At 39.8% G+C, this 16,010-nt stretch overlaps 1 protein-coding gene across 1 annotated transcript in view; it reads left to right on the top strand.

Moving 5' to 3' along the window:
* Positions 1 to 9,452, top strand: part of DHFR (dihydrofolate reductase) — a 217,883-nt gene extending 208,431 nt beyond the window's left edge. Inside the window, exon 6 of the mRNA XM_053701458.1 lies at positions 9,276 to 9,452. Within this exon, the coding sequence (XP_053557433.1) occupies positions 9,276 to 9,354 (79 nt within the window). The 3' untranslated portion in view covers positions 9,355 to 9,452. The remainder of the gene's footprint in view (positions 1 to 9,275) is intronic.
* Positions 9,453 to 16,010: the final 6,558 nt, after the last annotated feature.

Here is a 16,010-nt window from a genome sequence, read left to right as displayed (position 1 = left end):
AGAGCCCAGCAAAGCTGGTCACATGATCCCTCCTAGGCTCCGCCTACCCCAGTCATTCTCTTTGCCGTTGTACAGGCAACATCTCCACGGAGATGGCTTAGAGTTTTTTAGTGTTTAACTGTAGTTTTTATTATTCAATCAAGAGTTTGTTATTTTGAAATAGTGCTGGTATGTACTATTTACTCAGAAACAGAAAAGAGATGAAGATTTCTGTTTGTATGAGGAAAATGATTTTAGCAACCGTCACTAAAATCCATGGCTGTTCCACACAGGACTGTTGAGAGCAATTAACTTCAGTTGGGGGAACAGTGAGCAGTCTCTTGCTGCTTGAGGTATGACACATTCTAACAAGACGATGTAATGCTGGAAGCTGTCATTTTCTCTATGGGATCCGGTAAGCCATGTTTATTACGATCGTAAAAAAGGGCTTCACAAGGGCTTATTAAGACTGTAGACTTTTTCTGGGCTAAATCGATTCATTATTAACACATATTTAGCCTTGAGGAATCATTTTATTTGGGTATTTTGATATAATAATATCGGCAGGCACTGTTTTAGACACCTTATTCTTTAGGGGCTTTCCCAAAGCATAGGCAGAGCCTCATTTTCGCGCCGGTGTTGCGCACTTGTTTTTGAGAGGCATGGCATGCAGTCGCATGTGAGAGGAGCTCTGATACTTAGAAAAGACTTTCTGAAGGCGTCATTTGGTATCGTATTCCCCTTTGGGCTTGGTTGGGTCTCAGCAAAGCAGATACCAGGGACTGTAAAGGGGTTAAAGTTCAAAACGGCTCCGGTTCCGTTATTTTAAGGGTTAAAGCTTCCAAATTTGGTGTGCAATACTTTTAAGGCTTTAAGACACTGTGGTGAAAATTTGGTGAATTTTGAACAATTCCTTCATGTTTTTTCGCAATTGCAGTAATAAAGTGTGTTCAGTTTAAAATTTAAAGTGACAGTAACGGTTTTATTTTAAAACGTTTTTTGTACTTTGTTATCAAGTTTATGCCTGTTTAACATGTCTGAACTACCAGATAGACTGTGTTCTGAATGTGGGGAAGCCAGAATTCCTATTCATTTAAATAAATGTGATTTATATGACAATGATGCCCAAGATGATTCCTCAAGTGAGGGGAGTAAGCATGGTACTGCATCATTCCCTCCTTCGTCTACACGAGTCTTGCCCACTCAGGAGGCCCCTAGTACATCTAGCGCGCCAATACTCCTTACTATGCAACAATTAACGGCTGTAATGGATAATTCTGTCAAAAACATTTTAGCCAAAATGAACACTTATCAGCGTAAGCGCGACTGCTCTGTTTTAGATACTGAAGAGCATGACGACGCTGATAATAATGTTTCTGAAGGGCCCCTAACCCAGTCTGATGGGGCCAGGGAGGTTTTGTCTGAGGGAGAAATTACTGATTCAGGGAACATTTCTCAACATGCTGAACCTGATGTGATTACATTTAAATTTAAGTTGGAACATCTCCGCATTCTGCTTAAGGAGGTATTATCCACTCTGGATGATTGTGACAAGTTGGTCATCCCAGAGAAACTATGTAAAATGGACAAGTTCCTAGAGGTGCCGGGGCTCCCAGAAGCTTTTCCTATACCCAAGCGGGTGGCGGACATTGTTAATAAAGAATGGGAAAGGCCCGGTATTCCTTTCGTCCCTCCCCCCATATTTAAAAAATTGTTTCCTATGGTCGACCCCAGAAAGGACTTATGGCAGACAGTCCCCAAGGTCGAGGGAGCGGTTTCCACTTTAAACAAACGCACCACTATACCCATAGAGGATAGTTGTGCTTTCAAAGATCCTATGGATAAAAAATTAGAAGGTTTGCTTAAAAAGATGTTTGTTCAGCAGGGTTACCTTCTACAACCAATTTCATGCGTTGTCCCTGTCGCTACAGCCGCATGTTTCTGGTTCGATGAGCTGATAAAGGCGGTCGATAGTGATTCTCCTCCTTATGAGGAGATTATGGACAGAATCAATGCTCTCAAATTGGCTAATTCTTTTACCCTAGACGCCACTTTGCAATTGGCTAGGTTAGCGGCTAAGAATTCTGGGTTTGCTATTGTGGCGCGCAGAGCGCTTTGGTTGAAATCTTGGTCGGCTGATGCGTCTTCCAAGAACAAGCTACTTAACATTCCTTTCAAGGGGAAAACGCTGTTTGGCCCTGACTTGAAAGAGATTATCTCTGATATCACTGGGGGTAAGGGCCACGCCCTTCCTCAGGATCGGCCTTTCAAGGCAAAAAATAAACCTAATTTTCGTCCCTTTCGTAGAAACGGACCAGCCCAAAGTGCTACGTCCTCTAAGCAAGAGGGTAATACTTCTCAAGCCAAGCCAGCTTGGAGACCAATGCAAGGCTGGAACAAGGGAAAGCAGGCCAAGAAACCTGCCACTGCTACCAAGACAGCATGAAATGTTGGCCCCCGATCCGGGACCGGATCTGGTGGGGGGCAGACTCTCTCTCTTCGCTCAGGCTTGGGCAAGAGATGTTCTGGATCCTTGGGCGCTAGAAATAGTCTCCCAAGGTTATCTTCTGGAATTCAAGGGGCTTCCCCCAAGGGGGAGGTTCCACAGGTCTCAGTTGTCTTCAGACCACATAAAAAGACAGGCATTCTTACATTGTGTAGAAGACCTGTTAAAAATGGGAGTGATTCATCCTGTTCCATTAAGAGAACAAGGGATGGGGTTCTACTCCAATCTGTTCATAGTTCCCAAAAAAGAGGGTACGTTCAGACCAATCTTAGATCTCAAGATCTTAAACAAGTTTCTCAAGGTTCCGTCGTTCAAGATGGAAACCATTCGAACTATTCTTCCTTCCATCCAGGAAGGTCAATTCATGACCACGGTGGATTTAAAGGATGCGTATCTACATATTCCTATCCACAAGGAACATCATCGGTTCCTAAGGTTCGCATTCCTGGACAAGCATTACCAGTTCGTGGCGCTTCCTTTCGGATTAGCCACTGCTCCAAGGATTTTCACAAAGGTACTAGGGTCCCTTCTAGCTGTGCTAAGACCAAGGGGCATTGCTGTAGTACCTTATTTGGACGACATTCTGATTCAAGCGTCGTCCCTTCCTCAAGCAAAGGCTCACACGGACATAGTCCTGGCCTTTCTCAGATCTCACGGATGGAAAGTGAACGTGGAAAAGAGTTCTCTATCTCCGTCAACAAGGGTTCCCTTCTTGGGAACAATAATAGACTCCTTAGAAATGAGGATATTTCTGACAGAGGCCAGAAAAACAAAGCTTCTAGACTCTTGTCGGATACTTCATTCCGTTCCTCTTCCTTCCATAGCTCAGTGCATGGAAGTGATCGGGTTGATGGTAGCGGCAATGGACATAGTTCCTTTTGCGCGCATTCATCTAAGACCATTACAACTGTGCATGCTCAGTCAGTGGAATGGGGATTATACAGACTTGTCTCCGAAGATACAAGTAAATCAGAGGACCAGAGACTCACTCCGTTGGTGGCTGTCCCTGGACAACCTGTCACAAGGGATGACATTCCGCAGACCAGAGTGGGTCATTGTCACGACCGACGCCAGTCTGATGGGCTGGGGCGCGGTCTGGGGATCCCTGAAAGCTCAGGGTCTTTGGTCTCGGGAAGAATCTCTTCTACCGATAAATATTCTGGAACTGAGAGCGATATTCAATGCTCTCAAGGCTTGGCCTCAGCTAGCGAGGGCCAAGTTCATACGGTTTCAATCAGACAACATGACAACTGTTGCGTACATCAACCATCAGGGGGGAACAAGGAGTTCCCTAGCGATGGAAGAAGTGACCAAAATCATTCTATGGGCGGAGTCTCACTCCTGCCACCTGTCCGCTATCCACATCCCAGGAGTGGAAAATTGGGAAGCGGATTTTCTGAGTCGTCAGACATTGCATCCGGGGGAGTGGGAACTCCATCCGGAAATCTTTGCCCAAGTCACTCAGCTGTGGGGCATTCCAGACATGGATCTGATGGCCTCTCGTCAGAACTTCAAAGTTCCTTGCTACGGGTCCAGATCCAGGGATCCCAAGGCGGCTCTAGTGGATGCACTAGTAGCACCTTGGACCTTCAAACTAGCTTATGTGTTCCCGCCGTTTCCTCTCATCCCCAGGCTGGTAGCCAGGATCAATCAGGAGAGGGCGTCGGTGATCTTGATAGCTCCTGCGTGGCCACGCAGGACTTGGTATGCAGATCTGGTGAATATGTCATCGGCTCCACCTTGGAAGCTACCTTTGAGACGAGACCTTCTTGTTCAGGGTCCGTTCGAACATCCGAACCTGGTTTCACTCCAGCTGACTGCTTGGAGATTGAACGCTTGATCTTATCGAAGCGAGGGTTCTCAGATTCTGTTATCGATACTCTTGTTCAGGCCAGAAAGCCTGTAACTAGAAAGATTTACCACAAAATTTGGAAAAAATATATCTGTTGGTGTGAATCTAAAGGATTCCCTTGGGACAAGGTTAAGATTCCTAAGATTCTATCCTTCCTTCAAGAAGGATTGGAAAAAGGATTATCTGCAAGTTCCCTGAAGGGACAGATTTCTGCCTTGTCTGTGTTACTTCACAAAAAGCTGGCAGCTGTGCCAGATGTTCAAGCCTTTGTTCAGGCTCTGGTTAGAATTAAGCCTGTTTACAAACCTTTGACTCCTCCTTGGAGTCTCAATTTAGTTCTTTCAGTTCTTCAGGGGGTTCCGTTTGAACCCTTACATTCCGTTGATATTAAGTTATTATCTTGGAAAGTTTTGTTTTTAGTTGCAATTTTTTCTGCTAGAAGAGTTTCAGAATTATCTGCTCTGCAGTGTTCTCCTCCTTATCTGGTGTTCCATGCAGATAAGGTGGTTTTACGTACTAAACCTGGTTTTCTTCCAAAAGTTGTTTCTAACAAAAACATTAACCAGGAGATTATCGTACCTTCTCTGTGTCCGAAACCAGTTTCAAAGAAGGAACGTTTGTTGCACAATTTGGATGTTGTTCGCGCTCTAAAATTCTATTTAGAAGCTACAAAGGATTTTAGACAAACATCTTCCTTGTTTGTTGTTTATTCCGGTAAAAGGAGAGGTCAAAAAGCAACTTCTACCTCTCTCTCTTTTTGGATTAAAAGCATCATCAGATTGGCTTACGAGACTGCCGGACGGCAGCCTCCCGAAAGAATCACAGCTCATTCCACTAGGGCTGTGGCTTCCACATGGGCCTTCAAGAACGAGGCTTCTGTTGATCAGATATGTAGGGCAGCGACTTGGTCTTCACTGCACACTTTTACCAAATTTTACAAGTTTGATACTCTTGCTTCTTCTGAGGCTATTTTTGGGAGAAAGGTTTTGCAAACCGTGGTGCCTTCCATTTAGGTGACCTGATTTGCTCCCTCCCTTCATCCGTGTCCTAAAGCTTTGGTATTGGTTCCCACAAGTAAGGATGACGCCGTGGACCGGACACACCTATGTTGGAGAAAACAGAATTTATGTTTACCTGATAAATTACTTTCTCCAACGGTGTGTCCGGTCCACGGCCCGCCCTGGTTTTTTTAATCAGGTCTGATAATTTATTTTCTTTAACTACAGTCACCACGGTACCATATGGTTTCTCCTATGCAAATATTCCTCCTTAACGTCGGTCGAATGACTGGGGTAGGCGGAGCCTAGGAGGGATCATGTGACCAGCTTTGCTGGGCTCTTTGCCATTTCCTGTTGGGGAAGAGAATATCCCACAAGTAAGGATGACGCCGTGGACCGGACACACCGTTGGAGAAAGTAATTTATCAGGTAAACATAAATTCTGTTTTTTCTGCCAGCAATGCTTCTGTATCAGTTGCATCTGTTTTTTGGTGTGATATTTTGTTTGAGCAAATCTCAGAGTCCCATTTTTTTTACATAATTTTATTTTTATTTATTTTTTTACTAAGTATATGACTTTAGCAGTGCTGACCAGAAGGACTTTATGGTTTAATTTGTCTGCAAACATGGTGTCCTAAAGTAGACTTTGATCCCTCCTTTTCAAGGAAGAATTTATTTTTACCTACTACCTGGTCTTGACGTTCTCATTTCCACTGTGTCTGGAGAAATAGGAACTTTTATCCCTCAAGACAAGATGTCTAAAGGAAAAATTTAACAAATAGTCATTTATTTTGTTTTTTGTTTTGTCAATCTATGAACCAAAAATCTTCATCATCATTTTGCAATGACCTGGATCTTCCTGGGAGTTAAATATAGTTTGAACCAGGCCAAGCATTCTATGAGCCTTCTTCCAAATCAGAATGAAGGTACAGCCCTAATCCAGATTCTTTTCTAGTAGGGGGCAGCTTAGGTCTTTTTTTAGAAGAACACTGGGTTCTAAACATAGTTTCCCAGCATTAATGAATAGGTTTCAAATCAATGCCTTTCGAAGAAGGTGTCTTCTGTCTCCCATTCCAAAATACTTTCTGAAGTTTATTAGCTGTATTTTTAAGTTTTGAAACAAGGCCAAGGATTTTATTCCATTCTTTTCCAATATTCTCCAGAAAGAATTCATATTTTCAGACCAATTCTGGACTTAAATGGCTTTAAACAAATTTCTTAGAGTTCCTATTTTCAAAATAACCCTCATTCAAAATGGACAACTTATGTCTGTTTAATTTGAAGAATGCCTTACTTTCTATTGCTTGACCATCTCCAGTGTTTAAGATTTGCCATTCAGGACATTTTTTAAATTTTGTGGCTCTACTGTTTGGTTTATCTAAAGCCCCCAGAATTTTTACAAAGGTTCTAGGAACTTTCTTGTATTTTTTTAAAACTCCTGTATTTCAGTTGCTCTATATCTGGACGACTTTTTTTTTTTTTCCTTCAGCTGTATTTCATACTAACAGTCTACTGTTGTTTTCTTTACAGACCATGGTTAGAGAATTAATTTAAGAGTTCTCATTTATCGAGTCACTTTTCTAGGAGTCCTTATAGACTCAGTGACTATGCAGCTTTCTCTAACGGATCAGGGATCAAAATTAGTCGGCTTCCTCACAACTACACTAAATTTCCAATCCATCTGTAGCTCAATGTTAGGTCTGATTGCAGCATCAGATGTTCTTCTTTTTGCAGGGTTCATATGAGACCTCATCAACTTTGCATGTTTTGACAATGGTGTCAAAATTACACTCAACTATCTTATAAAATTCTATGGAATTCTTCAGTGAGGCAATCTCTGTCAATTTTTCTGGGTGCGTCCTTTATTTGTCCATCTTGGAACATATCTGCAGCCATCATTCTCTGAGATCGGGGTTAAGTCTGGGGGTCCCTTAGAGCAGAGAGAGTTTGGTTTCCTCAGGAGGTGAGGTTACCAATAATTATTTTGGACTTTCTACATTCCTTCAGAGCTGGCCTCTTATGAAAACGAGAAACTTAACCATGTGCATTTGAAAGTTTAAGGATGGCTCCGAATGTGGGAAGCAGGTGGCCGCTCGCAGGGTTTTGCCCTTTTCAGAGCCGAATTTCTGCAAAAGTGCAACACACTAAGATCTGTACAATCCAGATGTTTGTGTGTTGCATTTTCACAAGAATAAATCTAGCTCCTAAAAGGCAGAATGATATTAGCGGCCATATTCGTAGGCATCCGAAAACCTCTGAATGCACATTCCTAGAAAAACGTATTTGAGTTTTTATTCAGACAATATTACCGCCCAAGCTTATATCCATCATCACGGGGGAACTTGCAGTGCCTTGGCAATAATGTAGGAAGTTTCAAGGTTTATTTTGACTGGACATAGGAATGTTTTCTCCTTTAAGTAGACAATGGGGTCTCCCAGAGATAGATAATGCATGATTAAGGACCCCGTATGGTTTGAAATGTTGTATTTTTATTATGCTTTTGTACTAAATAAATTATATTATTGAATGATGCGGCTGCTTTCTGGACTGTCTTTTGTTTCCAAGAGTCATAGTCCAAATTGAATAGAGCATTCTTCATTAATCTGACTACATCAGTCATGCCCCACAGAACTTGGTTTGTGATTCTGGAGAAAGCTCAACATATGAATAAATCATCAAGATCTCAAGTTAATCATCTTGATGGATTAGAAAATGCATACCTAATTTTTAGAACAAAGAGGTTTCATTAATGCCAAATTGATCACTTTATTAGTGTCTTATTTTTAATTGTTTTGACATCAAGACTTTGTTCAGACTTGGGATATATCTAGTGTCTAAACCAATTTCTCCTCTTTGGAACATTTTTTATTTAGTTTTATTAACAAGCTTTACATGCTTCTCTTTTTTTTTTTTTTTTACCAGCGGTCTCTGGTAATTATGTGTCTGCCTAACATTTTTTTTTTATCCCACTCAATTACTTATGGAATCCATAGCTTGGTCCCTATGGACTCTCACTGCCTTATGAAAGAAAACAAAATATTATAATTACCTAATAAATTAATTTCTTTCATGGTGGTGAGAGTCCATGATACCCGCCCATTTTCATTTTTTACTTTATTTTTTTCTGGCGGCAGTACTAGTTTATACCTCATTTTCCCTTTCTTTTGTCTACCTTTTCTACTGCTCCTTTTTTCTACAAGTAATGGCTCATGAACTCTCACCACCGTGAAATAAATGAATTTATCAGGAAGGCATTTTTTGCTTAATTTAGGTTGTTTTTAGGTTTGTTATAATAGGCCCAGAGACCCTCAAGTACCCTTATGTTAAAGCACAAAATTCCCTTGTTTAAATACATGCCCAATATAGATTTTAGTAGCTAGGGGATCACTGTGGTAATATCAATCACCTACTATAAAACAGATTTATTCATTTTGCCCACTTTACTGCCACTTCACATCCCTGTGTTTTAGCTATTTTGTAGTTTTTAAATGATCTGCAAATAGGGGCTCCTATCAGACATTTATTTTGTGAAACAAACAAATCACCTGTTTGGGTGTCATAGATCTGATTTAATCCTACTGACAGTTCAGTTTCTAGGAGTTTTTTGGTTAAATATTTTGTTTTTTAAATCGGTTGACCTTTACAGTTTCTGCACTATTACTAGAAAGCTATTTCATATATCTTCTGCCCTTTCTTCTTGTTATGATATTCTTGTTTTTATTTATTTTTTTAAACATTGTAACCAATGTTTTATTACTTGGTATAGTAATATAAAAGAAAGTTTCTCGCTAGGTATTTTCCTACAAAGTTCAGAAACTTCTCAGAAGCAGAATTTGATGCACAAAACAAGTCATTGTATTCCTATAATCTTAATTTGACATATTGCCTACTTCAGATGGATTTTGATGAGTTTTTGATTTAATGTTTCTTTTTTCACTAGATTTCCTGGCATACCCTCAGAGATCCAAGAAGAAAATGGTATTCAATACAAATTTGAAGTCTATGAAAAGTTACTATAAACAGAATTACCTTGACGAAGATGTAGAAGTCTAGGAATATATTTTTTCTTTATTATTAATAATAAATATCACTGGATTTATTCACAGTGTGTAAAGTTGGTCTGTTCTTGTTGTTTTTGTTTTATATCAATCTTTATAAATATGTTGGCTGACAATGTTGCATAAAAATGTGTTAGTTGAACACTATTGGTGTGCAAGGACTGAACACGGATCACACTTTAACGCACAGTCAACTATGCAGCAAAGTTCTTATGACACTACTTTTGCAAGTGAGTAAATAAAGCACAAATCAAGAATTACAGGTAAGATGGTACCACATAACAGACTCCTTCAAGATATAAATACAGTGCAACTCAAGTGATTTATTGACATAGAGATCTCGCTTCTCTAAGCGGTAGGTAATTAATGTGCTCACGCAAGCATGAAATATTCCTAACACAATTGAAAAGTCACCAGGTACTGCACAGTCTCTTCCACTTCATTTAACTCTCAGATCCTCAACATAGAATCCCCAGAGTTCTCAGTGTCTTCCTTCTCTTGATCAATCACATGGATACAGGCAGACTTTCTCAAGAAGAATTGCTGAATAGCAACAATTGCCATACAGCGTTCTATATATGATGACCTATGTAATGATTGTCATCTAATGATCAATGTACATAATTACTGCCTTATGGTTTAAAGGGATATGAAAGGTAATAATTTATCATTGTCTAGTTTAATATCTAATAAACCTTAGCTCAAATACCTTGCTTTTTCTTTTTTTTTTTTTTTTTTTTTTAAATATTTTTTATTGAGGTTTTGCAGAGCAAACATAAAACATAATACGCCTTTTTGATAACAGGAAAAAGTACCAACAAAATCAAGCGAAACATTTCAGCAGTTATATAAAACGTTAACAATAGGCTAATGAAACCTCAGTTTTTCAATAAGACAGTATACATGACAAATCAGTTGATTATATAACTTTAGGCCCAATGGACCCTAATTATCAAAAGTAACTGAAGGTCAGGTGGGCAGCTCTTTGGGAGCTTCCAAACAAGAGAAAATGTGTATATAGATGGGGGGGGGGGGGGGTGGAAATTCAGCGGATAAGCACCGCTATGTATATAGGGGAAAGGGTGGAGGGCGAGCCATAGATAGATAGATGCAGGTAAGTTAAGGTACGTGGCGGGATCTCAAAAGTGTTTTTTTCTCTCCTTTTTTCCTCTCTCTCTAAGTAAATAGCTTGTAGATACCAACATGACAATAACAGTTTACAGACAGTGAGGACAATGGCTCTGCCAACGTGTAGCCAAAAATACCTAAATAGATCTATGAATAAGTGGAAGTCTTTGCTGTAATTAAAACCATACCTACCTCACAGGAACAATAAACACACATATAATATAATTGGAGCCCTAAGTGGGACCTACTCAGAGAGGGCTGACCTGTATTAGTCTAAGATAGTAGTAGGTACGAGACATATAGGAAATAATATGTAGTCAGATCGTAGCTAAGCTAGAGCATATATGAGTTTAGGTATAGAGTCACTGAGTGTAATCTAGCAGACTCCCTTGGAACATTACAAACCTGGAGTAAGGCAGATACTATATTTGTTTCTAGGCTAGGAGGGGAAATAATTAGTTTAACATTAAAGGAGGAAGGCGTGGGGATAGGCGAGGGATAATTGTTATAATATGCTGTAGAAAAAAATTGCAATGTTCAATAACATCTATATTATGTAAAGTATAACTATTACTTGAAAAAATAGTCTAAACAAAATTGCTGTGTTACAGTAAAAGCGTGTAAGGATGACTTAAACCTAACCTTGGAAGGAATTGCATATATTGGGTATAAAAACAATATCAAGAATAAAGAGAACAAACAAAGTCTCTATAGAAGTGCGCAAATGATCACAGCATGTGGCAGATGGCGGATTCGACAAACAGCAATCCAGGCAGCTCTCTTAGAAATAGTAGGTGAAAATCGGGAACCTGTGGATGACAGATGGAAGAGGCGCCTCATGGGACAAGTATCGTTTTGAGCAACAGAGGGATACAACAAATAGCGGATCCCCACACAGAGTATTACTCACAAGAGCGGCGGTACAAACGTGTACCCAGACAAGCAGGACGGAACCAAAAGTCGCCCGTTAGACAGGCGTAAGCTCGGTACGCTAAGGCAGACGTCACTCGGCAGGCAGCGTCAGAGTCGACCCAGCAGGGGAACCAATGAAGTGGAAGGAAATTTGGCACAGCAGACCTCCAAAGGGGAAACAGGAACGCAACCAAATTGCACCAGCGGCAATAATAATAAAAATCAGGCAGGTGTGATATACTCAAGGATATATTTATTGAGTATAAACAGATAAAAACATGCGTCCAGCAACACGTTTCTCAACAAATAGTCGTTTCATCAGGCTGATACTAATACATGGATGTACCTGCTCTATTTATAACACACCTGTGTCAATCACAGAGCTCCAGCTGCTGACACACCTCCAAGTGAAAATGGCTAGGTAATAGGATGTTAATCTAAAATAGGAGGTGTCTAAGCAGCCGGAGCTGAGGATGGACTGCGAACAACAATTAACATGCACAAATATTTGTAACAATCTGAATTTGCAATATTTGTTCATATTTGATCTATCCTTACAGAAGATATACACATTCATATCATACATTTAATAAATATTTCTATAACAGCAAAAAACATGTAAAATTGTAAAAAAGTAAAAAATTAGATTGCTCACAAGTTAAGATCATAGTTTAATATGGAAAACAATATATCATAATATCCCAGTATCATTGAAAGACTCAAACCAGATAAATAATAATAAAATGATAAAAATCCAATTTGATTGGGTAAAGAGAGGCTGTATACTAGTTGCTAAAAAAGAGTGAGAGAGTTATTTTGGAAGGAGGACGATCCTAGAATAAAAAAGGGGATAAGACTAGAAGGACCAGCATATAAAAGGCAATTTCATTTAAGGAATTTGATCAATTTTGCTTTATATGTTGTTTTTTCTATTACATATTGCAAGATGTCCCACGTTGAAGCTGAGTCAGAAGATACTTCTGGAAAATCCCTGCCTGGTGCTGGAGCTACCAAAGCTAAGTGTATCTGCTGTAAATTTTTGGTATCTGTTCCTCCAGCTGTTGTTTGTACTGTTTGTCATGACAAACTTGCTAATGCAGATAATATTTCCTTTAGTACTGTTACATTACCTGTTGCTATTTCGTCAACATCTAATACTCAGAGTGTTCCTGATAACATAAGAGATTTTGTTTCTAAATCCATTAAGAAGGCTATGTCTGTTATTCCTCCTTCTAGTAAACGTAAAAAGTCTTTTAAAACTTCTCATTTTTCAGATGAATTTTTAAATGAACATCATCATTCTGATAGTGATATTGGTTCTTCTGATTCAGAGGATTCTGTCTCAGAGGTTGATGCTGATAAATCTTCATATTTAAAATGGAATTTATTCGTTCTTTACTTAAAGAAGTCCTAATTGCATTAGAAATTGAGGATTCTAGTCCTCTTGATACTAAATCTAAACGTTTAGATAAGGTTTTTAAATCTCCTGTAGTTATTCCAGAAGTTTTTCCTGTCCCTGGTGCTATTTCTGAAGTAATTTCCAGGGAATGGAATAATTTGGGTAATTCTTTTACTCCTTCTAAACGTTTTAAGCAATTATATCCTGTGCCATCTGGCAGATTAGAATTTTGGGACAAAATCCCTAAGGTTGATGGGGCTGTCTCTACTCTTGCTAATAATTTTATTTGTGATGCCATCTTTGATATCATTAGAGTTGATGTCAGGTATATGTCTCTAGCTATTTTAGCTAGAAGAGCTTTATGGCTTAAAACGTGGAATGCTGATATGTCTTCTAAGTCTACTCTGCTTTCCCTTTCTTTCCAGGGTAATAAATTATTTGGTTCTCAGTTGGATTCTATTATATCAACTGTTACTGGAGGGAAAGGAACTTTTTTACCACAGGATAAAAAATCTAAAGGTAAATTTAGGTCTATAATCGTTTTCGTTCTTTTCGTCACAACAAGGAACAAAAGCCTGATCCTTCATCCTCAGGAGCGGTATCAGTTTGGAAACCATCTCCAGTCTGGAATAAATCCAAGCCTTTTAGAAAACCAAAGCCAGCTCCCAAGTCCACATGAAGGTGCGGCCCTCATTCCAGCTCAGCTGGTAGGGGGCAGATTACGTTTTTTCAAAGAAATTTGGTTCAATTCCGTTCACAATCTCTGGATTCAGAACATTGTTTCAAAAGGGTACAGAATTGGCTTCAAGATAAGGCCTCCTGCAAAGAGATTTTTTCTTTCCCGTGTCCCAGTAAATCTAGCGAAGGCTCAAGCATTTCTGAAATGTGTTTCAGATCTAGAGTTGGCTGGAGTAATTATACCAGTTCCAGTTCTGGAACAGGGGCTGGGGTTTTATTCAAATATCTTCATTGTACCAAAGAAGGAGAATTCCTTCAGACCAGTTCTGGATCTAAAAATATTGAATCGTTATGTAAGGATACCAAAATTCAAAATGGTAACTGTAAGGACTATCCTGCCTTTTGTTCAGCAAGAGCATTATATGTCCACAATAGATTTACAGGATGCATATCTGCATATTCCGATTCATCCAGATCACTATCAGTTTCTGAGATTCTCTTTCCTAGACAAGCATTACCAGTTTGTGGCTCTACCGTTTGGCCTAGCTACAGCCCCAAGAATTTTTACAAAGGTTCTCGGTGCCCTTCTGTCTGTAATCAGAGAACAGGGTATTGTGGTATTTCCTTATTTGGACGATATCTTGGTACTTGCTCAGTCTTCACATTTAGCAGAATCTCATACGAATCGACTTGTGTTGTTTCTTCAAGATCATGGTTGGAGGATCAATTTACCAAAAAGTTCATTGATTCCTCAGACAAGGGTAACCTTTTTAGGTTTTCAGATAGATTCAGTGTCCATGACTCTGTCTTTGACAGACAAGAGACATCTAAAGTTGATATCAGCTTGTCGAAACCTTCAGTCACAATCATTCCCTTCGGTAGCTTTATGCATGGAAATTCTAGGTCTTATGACTGCAGCATCGGACGCGATCCCCTTTGCTCGTTTTCACATGCGACCTCTTCAGCTCTGTATGCTGAACCAGTGGTGCAGGGATTACACAAAGATATCTCAATTAATATCTTTAACACCGATTGTACGACACTCTCTGATGTGGTGGACAGATCACCATCGTTTAGTTCAGGGGGCTTCTTTTGTTCTTCCGACCTGGACTGTAATTTCAACAGATGCAAGTCTTACAGGTTGGGGAGCTGTGTGGGGGTCTCTGACAGCACAAGGGGTTTGGGAATCTCAGGAGGTGAGATTACCGATCAATATTTTGGAACTCCGTGCAATTTTCAGAGCTCTTCAGTCATGGCCTCTTCTAAAGAGAGAATCGTTCATTTGTTTTCAGACAGACAATGTCACAACTGTGGCATACATCAATCATCAAGGAGGGACTCACAGTCTTCTGGCTATGAAGGAAGTATCTCGAATTCTGGTATGGGCGGAATCCAGCTCCTGTCTAGTTTCTGCGGTTCATATCCCAGGTATAGACCATTGGGAAGCGGATTATCTCAGCCGCCAAACGTTACATCCGGGAGAATGGTCTCTTCACCCAGAGGTATTTCTTCAGATTGTTCAAATGTGGGGACTTCCAGAAATAGATCTGATGGCCTCTCATCTAAACAAGAAACTTCCCAGGTATCTGTCCAGATCCAGGGATCCTCAAGCGGAAGCAGTGGATGCATTGTCACTTCCTTGGAAGTATCATCCTGCCTATATCTTTCCGCCTCTAGTTCTTCTTCCAAGAGTAATCTCCAAGATTCTGAAGGAATGCTCGTTTGTTCTGCTGGTAGCACCAGCATGGCCTCACAGGTTTTGGTATGCGGATCTTGTCCGGATGGCCTCTTGCCAACCGTGGACTCTTCCGTTAAGACCAGACCTTTTGTCTCAAGGTCCTTTTTTCCATCAGGATCTCAAATCCTTAAATTTAAACTATGGAGATTGAACGCTTGATTCTTAGTCAAAGAGGTTTCTCTGACTCTGTGATTAATACTATGTTACAGGCTCGTAAATCTGTATCTAGGGAGATATATTATAGAGTCTGGAAGACTTATATTTCTTGGTGTCTTTCTCATCATTTTTCCTGGCATTCTTTTAGAATTCCGAGAATTTTACAATTTCTTCAGGTTGGTTTGGATAAAGGTTTGTCTGCAAGTTCTTTGAAAGGACAAATATCTGCTCTTTCTGTTCTTTTTCACAGAAAGATTGCTAATCTTCCTGATATTCATTGTTTTGTACAAGCTTTGGTTTGTATAAAACCTGTCATTAAGTCAATTTCTCCTCCTTGGAGTTTGAATTTGGTTCTGGGGGCTCTTCAAGCTCCTCCGTTTGAACCTATGCATTCGTTGGACATCAAATTACTTTCTTGGAAAGTTTTGTTCCTTTTAGCTATCTCTTCTGCCAGACGAGTTTCTGAATTATCTGCTCTTTCTTGTGAGTCTCCTTTTCTGATTTTTCATCAGGATAAGGCGGTGTTGCGAACTTCTTTTAAATTTTTACCTAAGGTTGTGAATTCTAACAACATTAGTAGAGAAATTGTGGTTCCTTCATTGTGTC

This window comes from Bombina bombina, chromosome 2 (assembly GCF_027579735.1).
Source record: "Bombina bombina isolate aBomBom1 chromosome 2, aBomBom1.pri, whole genome shotgun sequence".
Classification (NCBI taxonomy): domain Eukaryota; kingdom Metazoa; phylum Chordata; class Amphibia; order Anura; family Bombinatoridae; genus Bombina; species Bombina bombina.
Note: the sequence above shows the minus strand (reverse complement) of the source record. Positions and strands in the feature narration are given on the sequence as shown.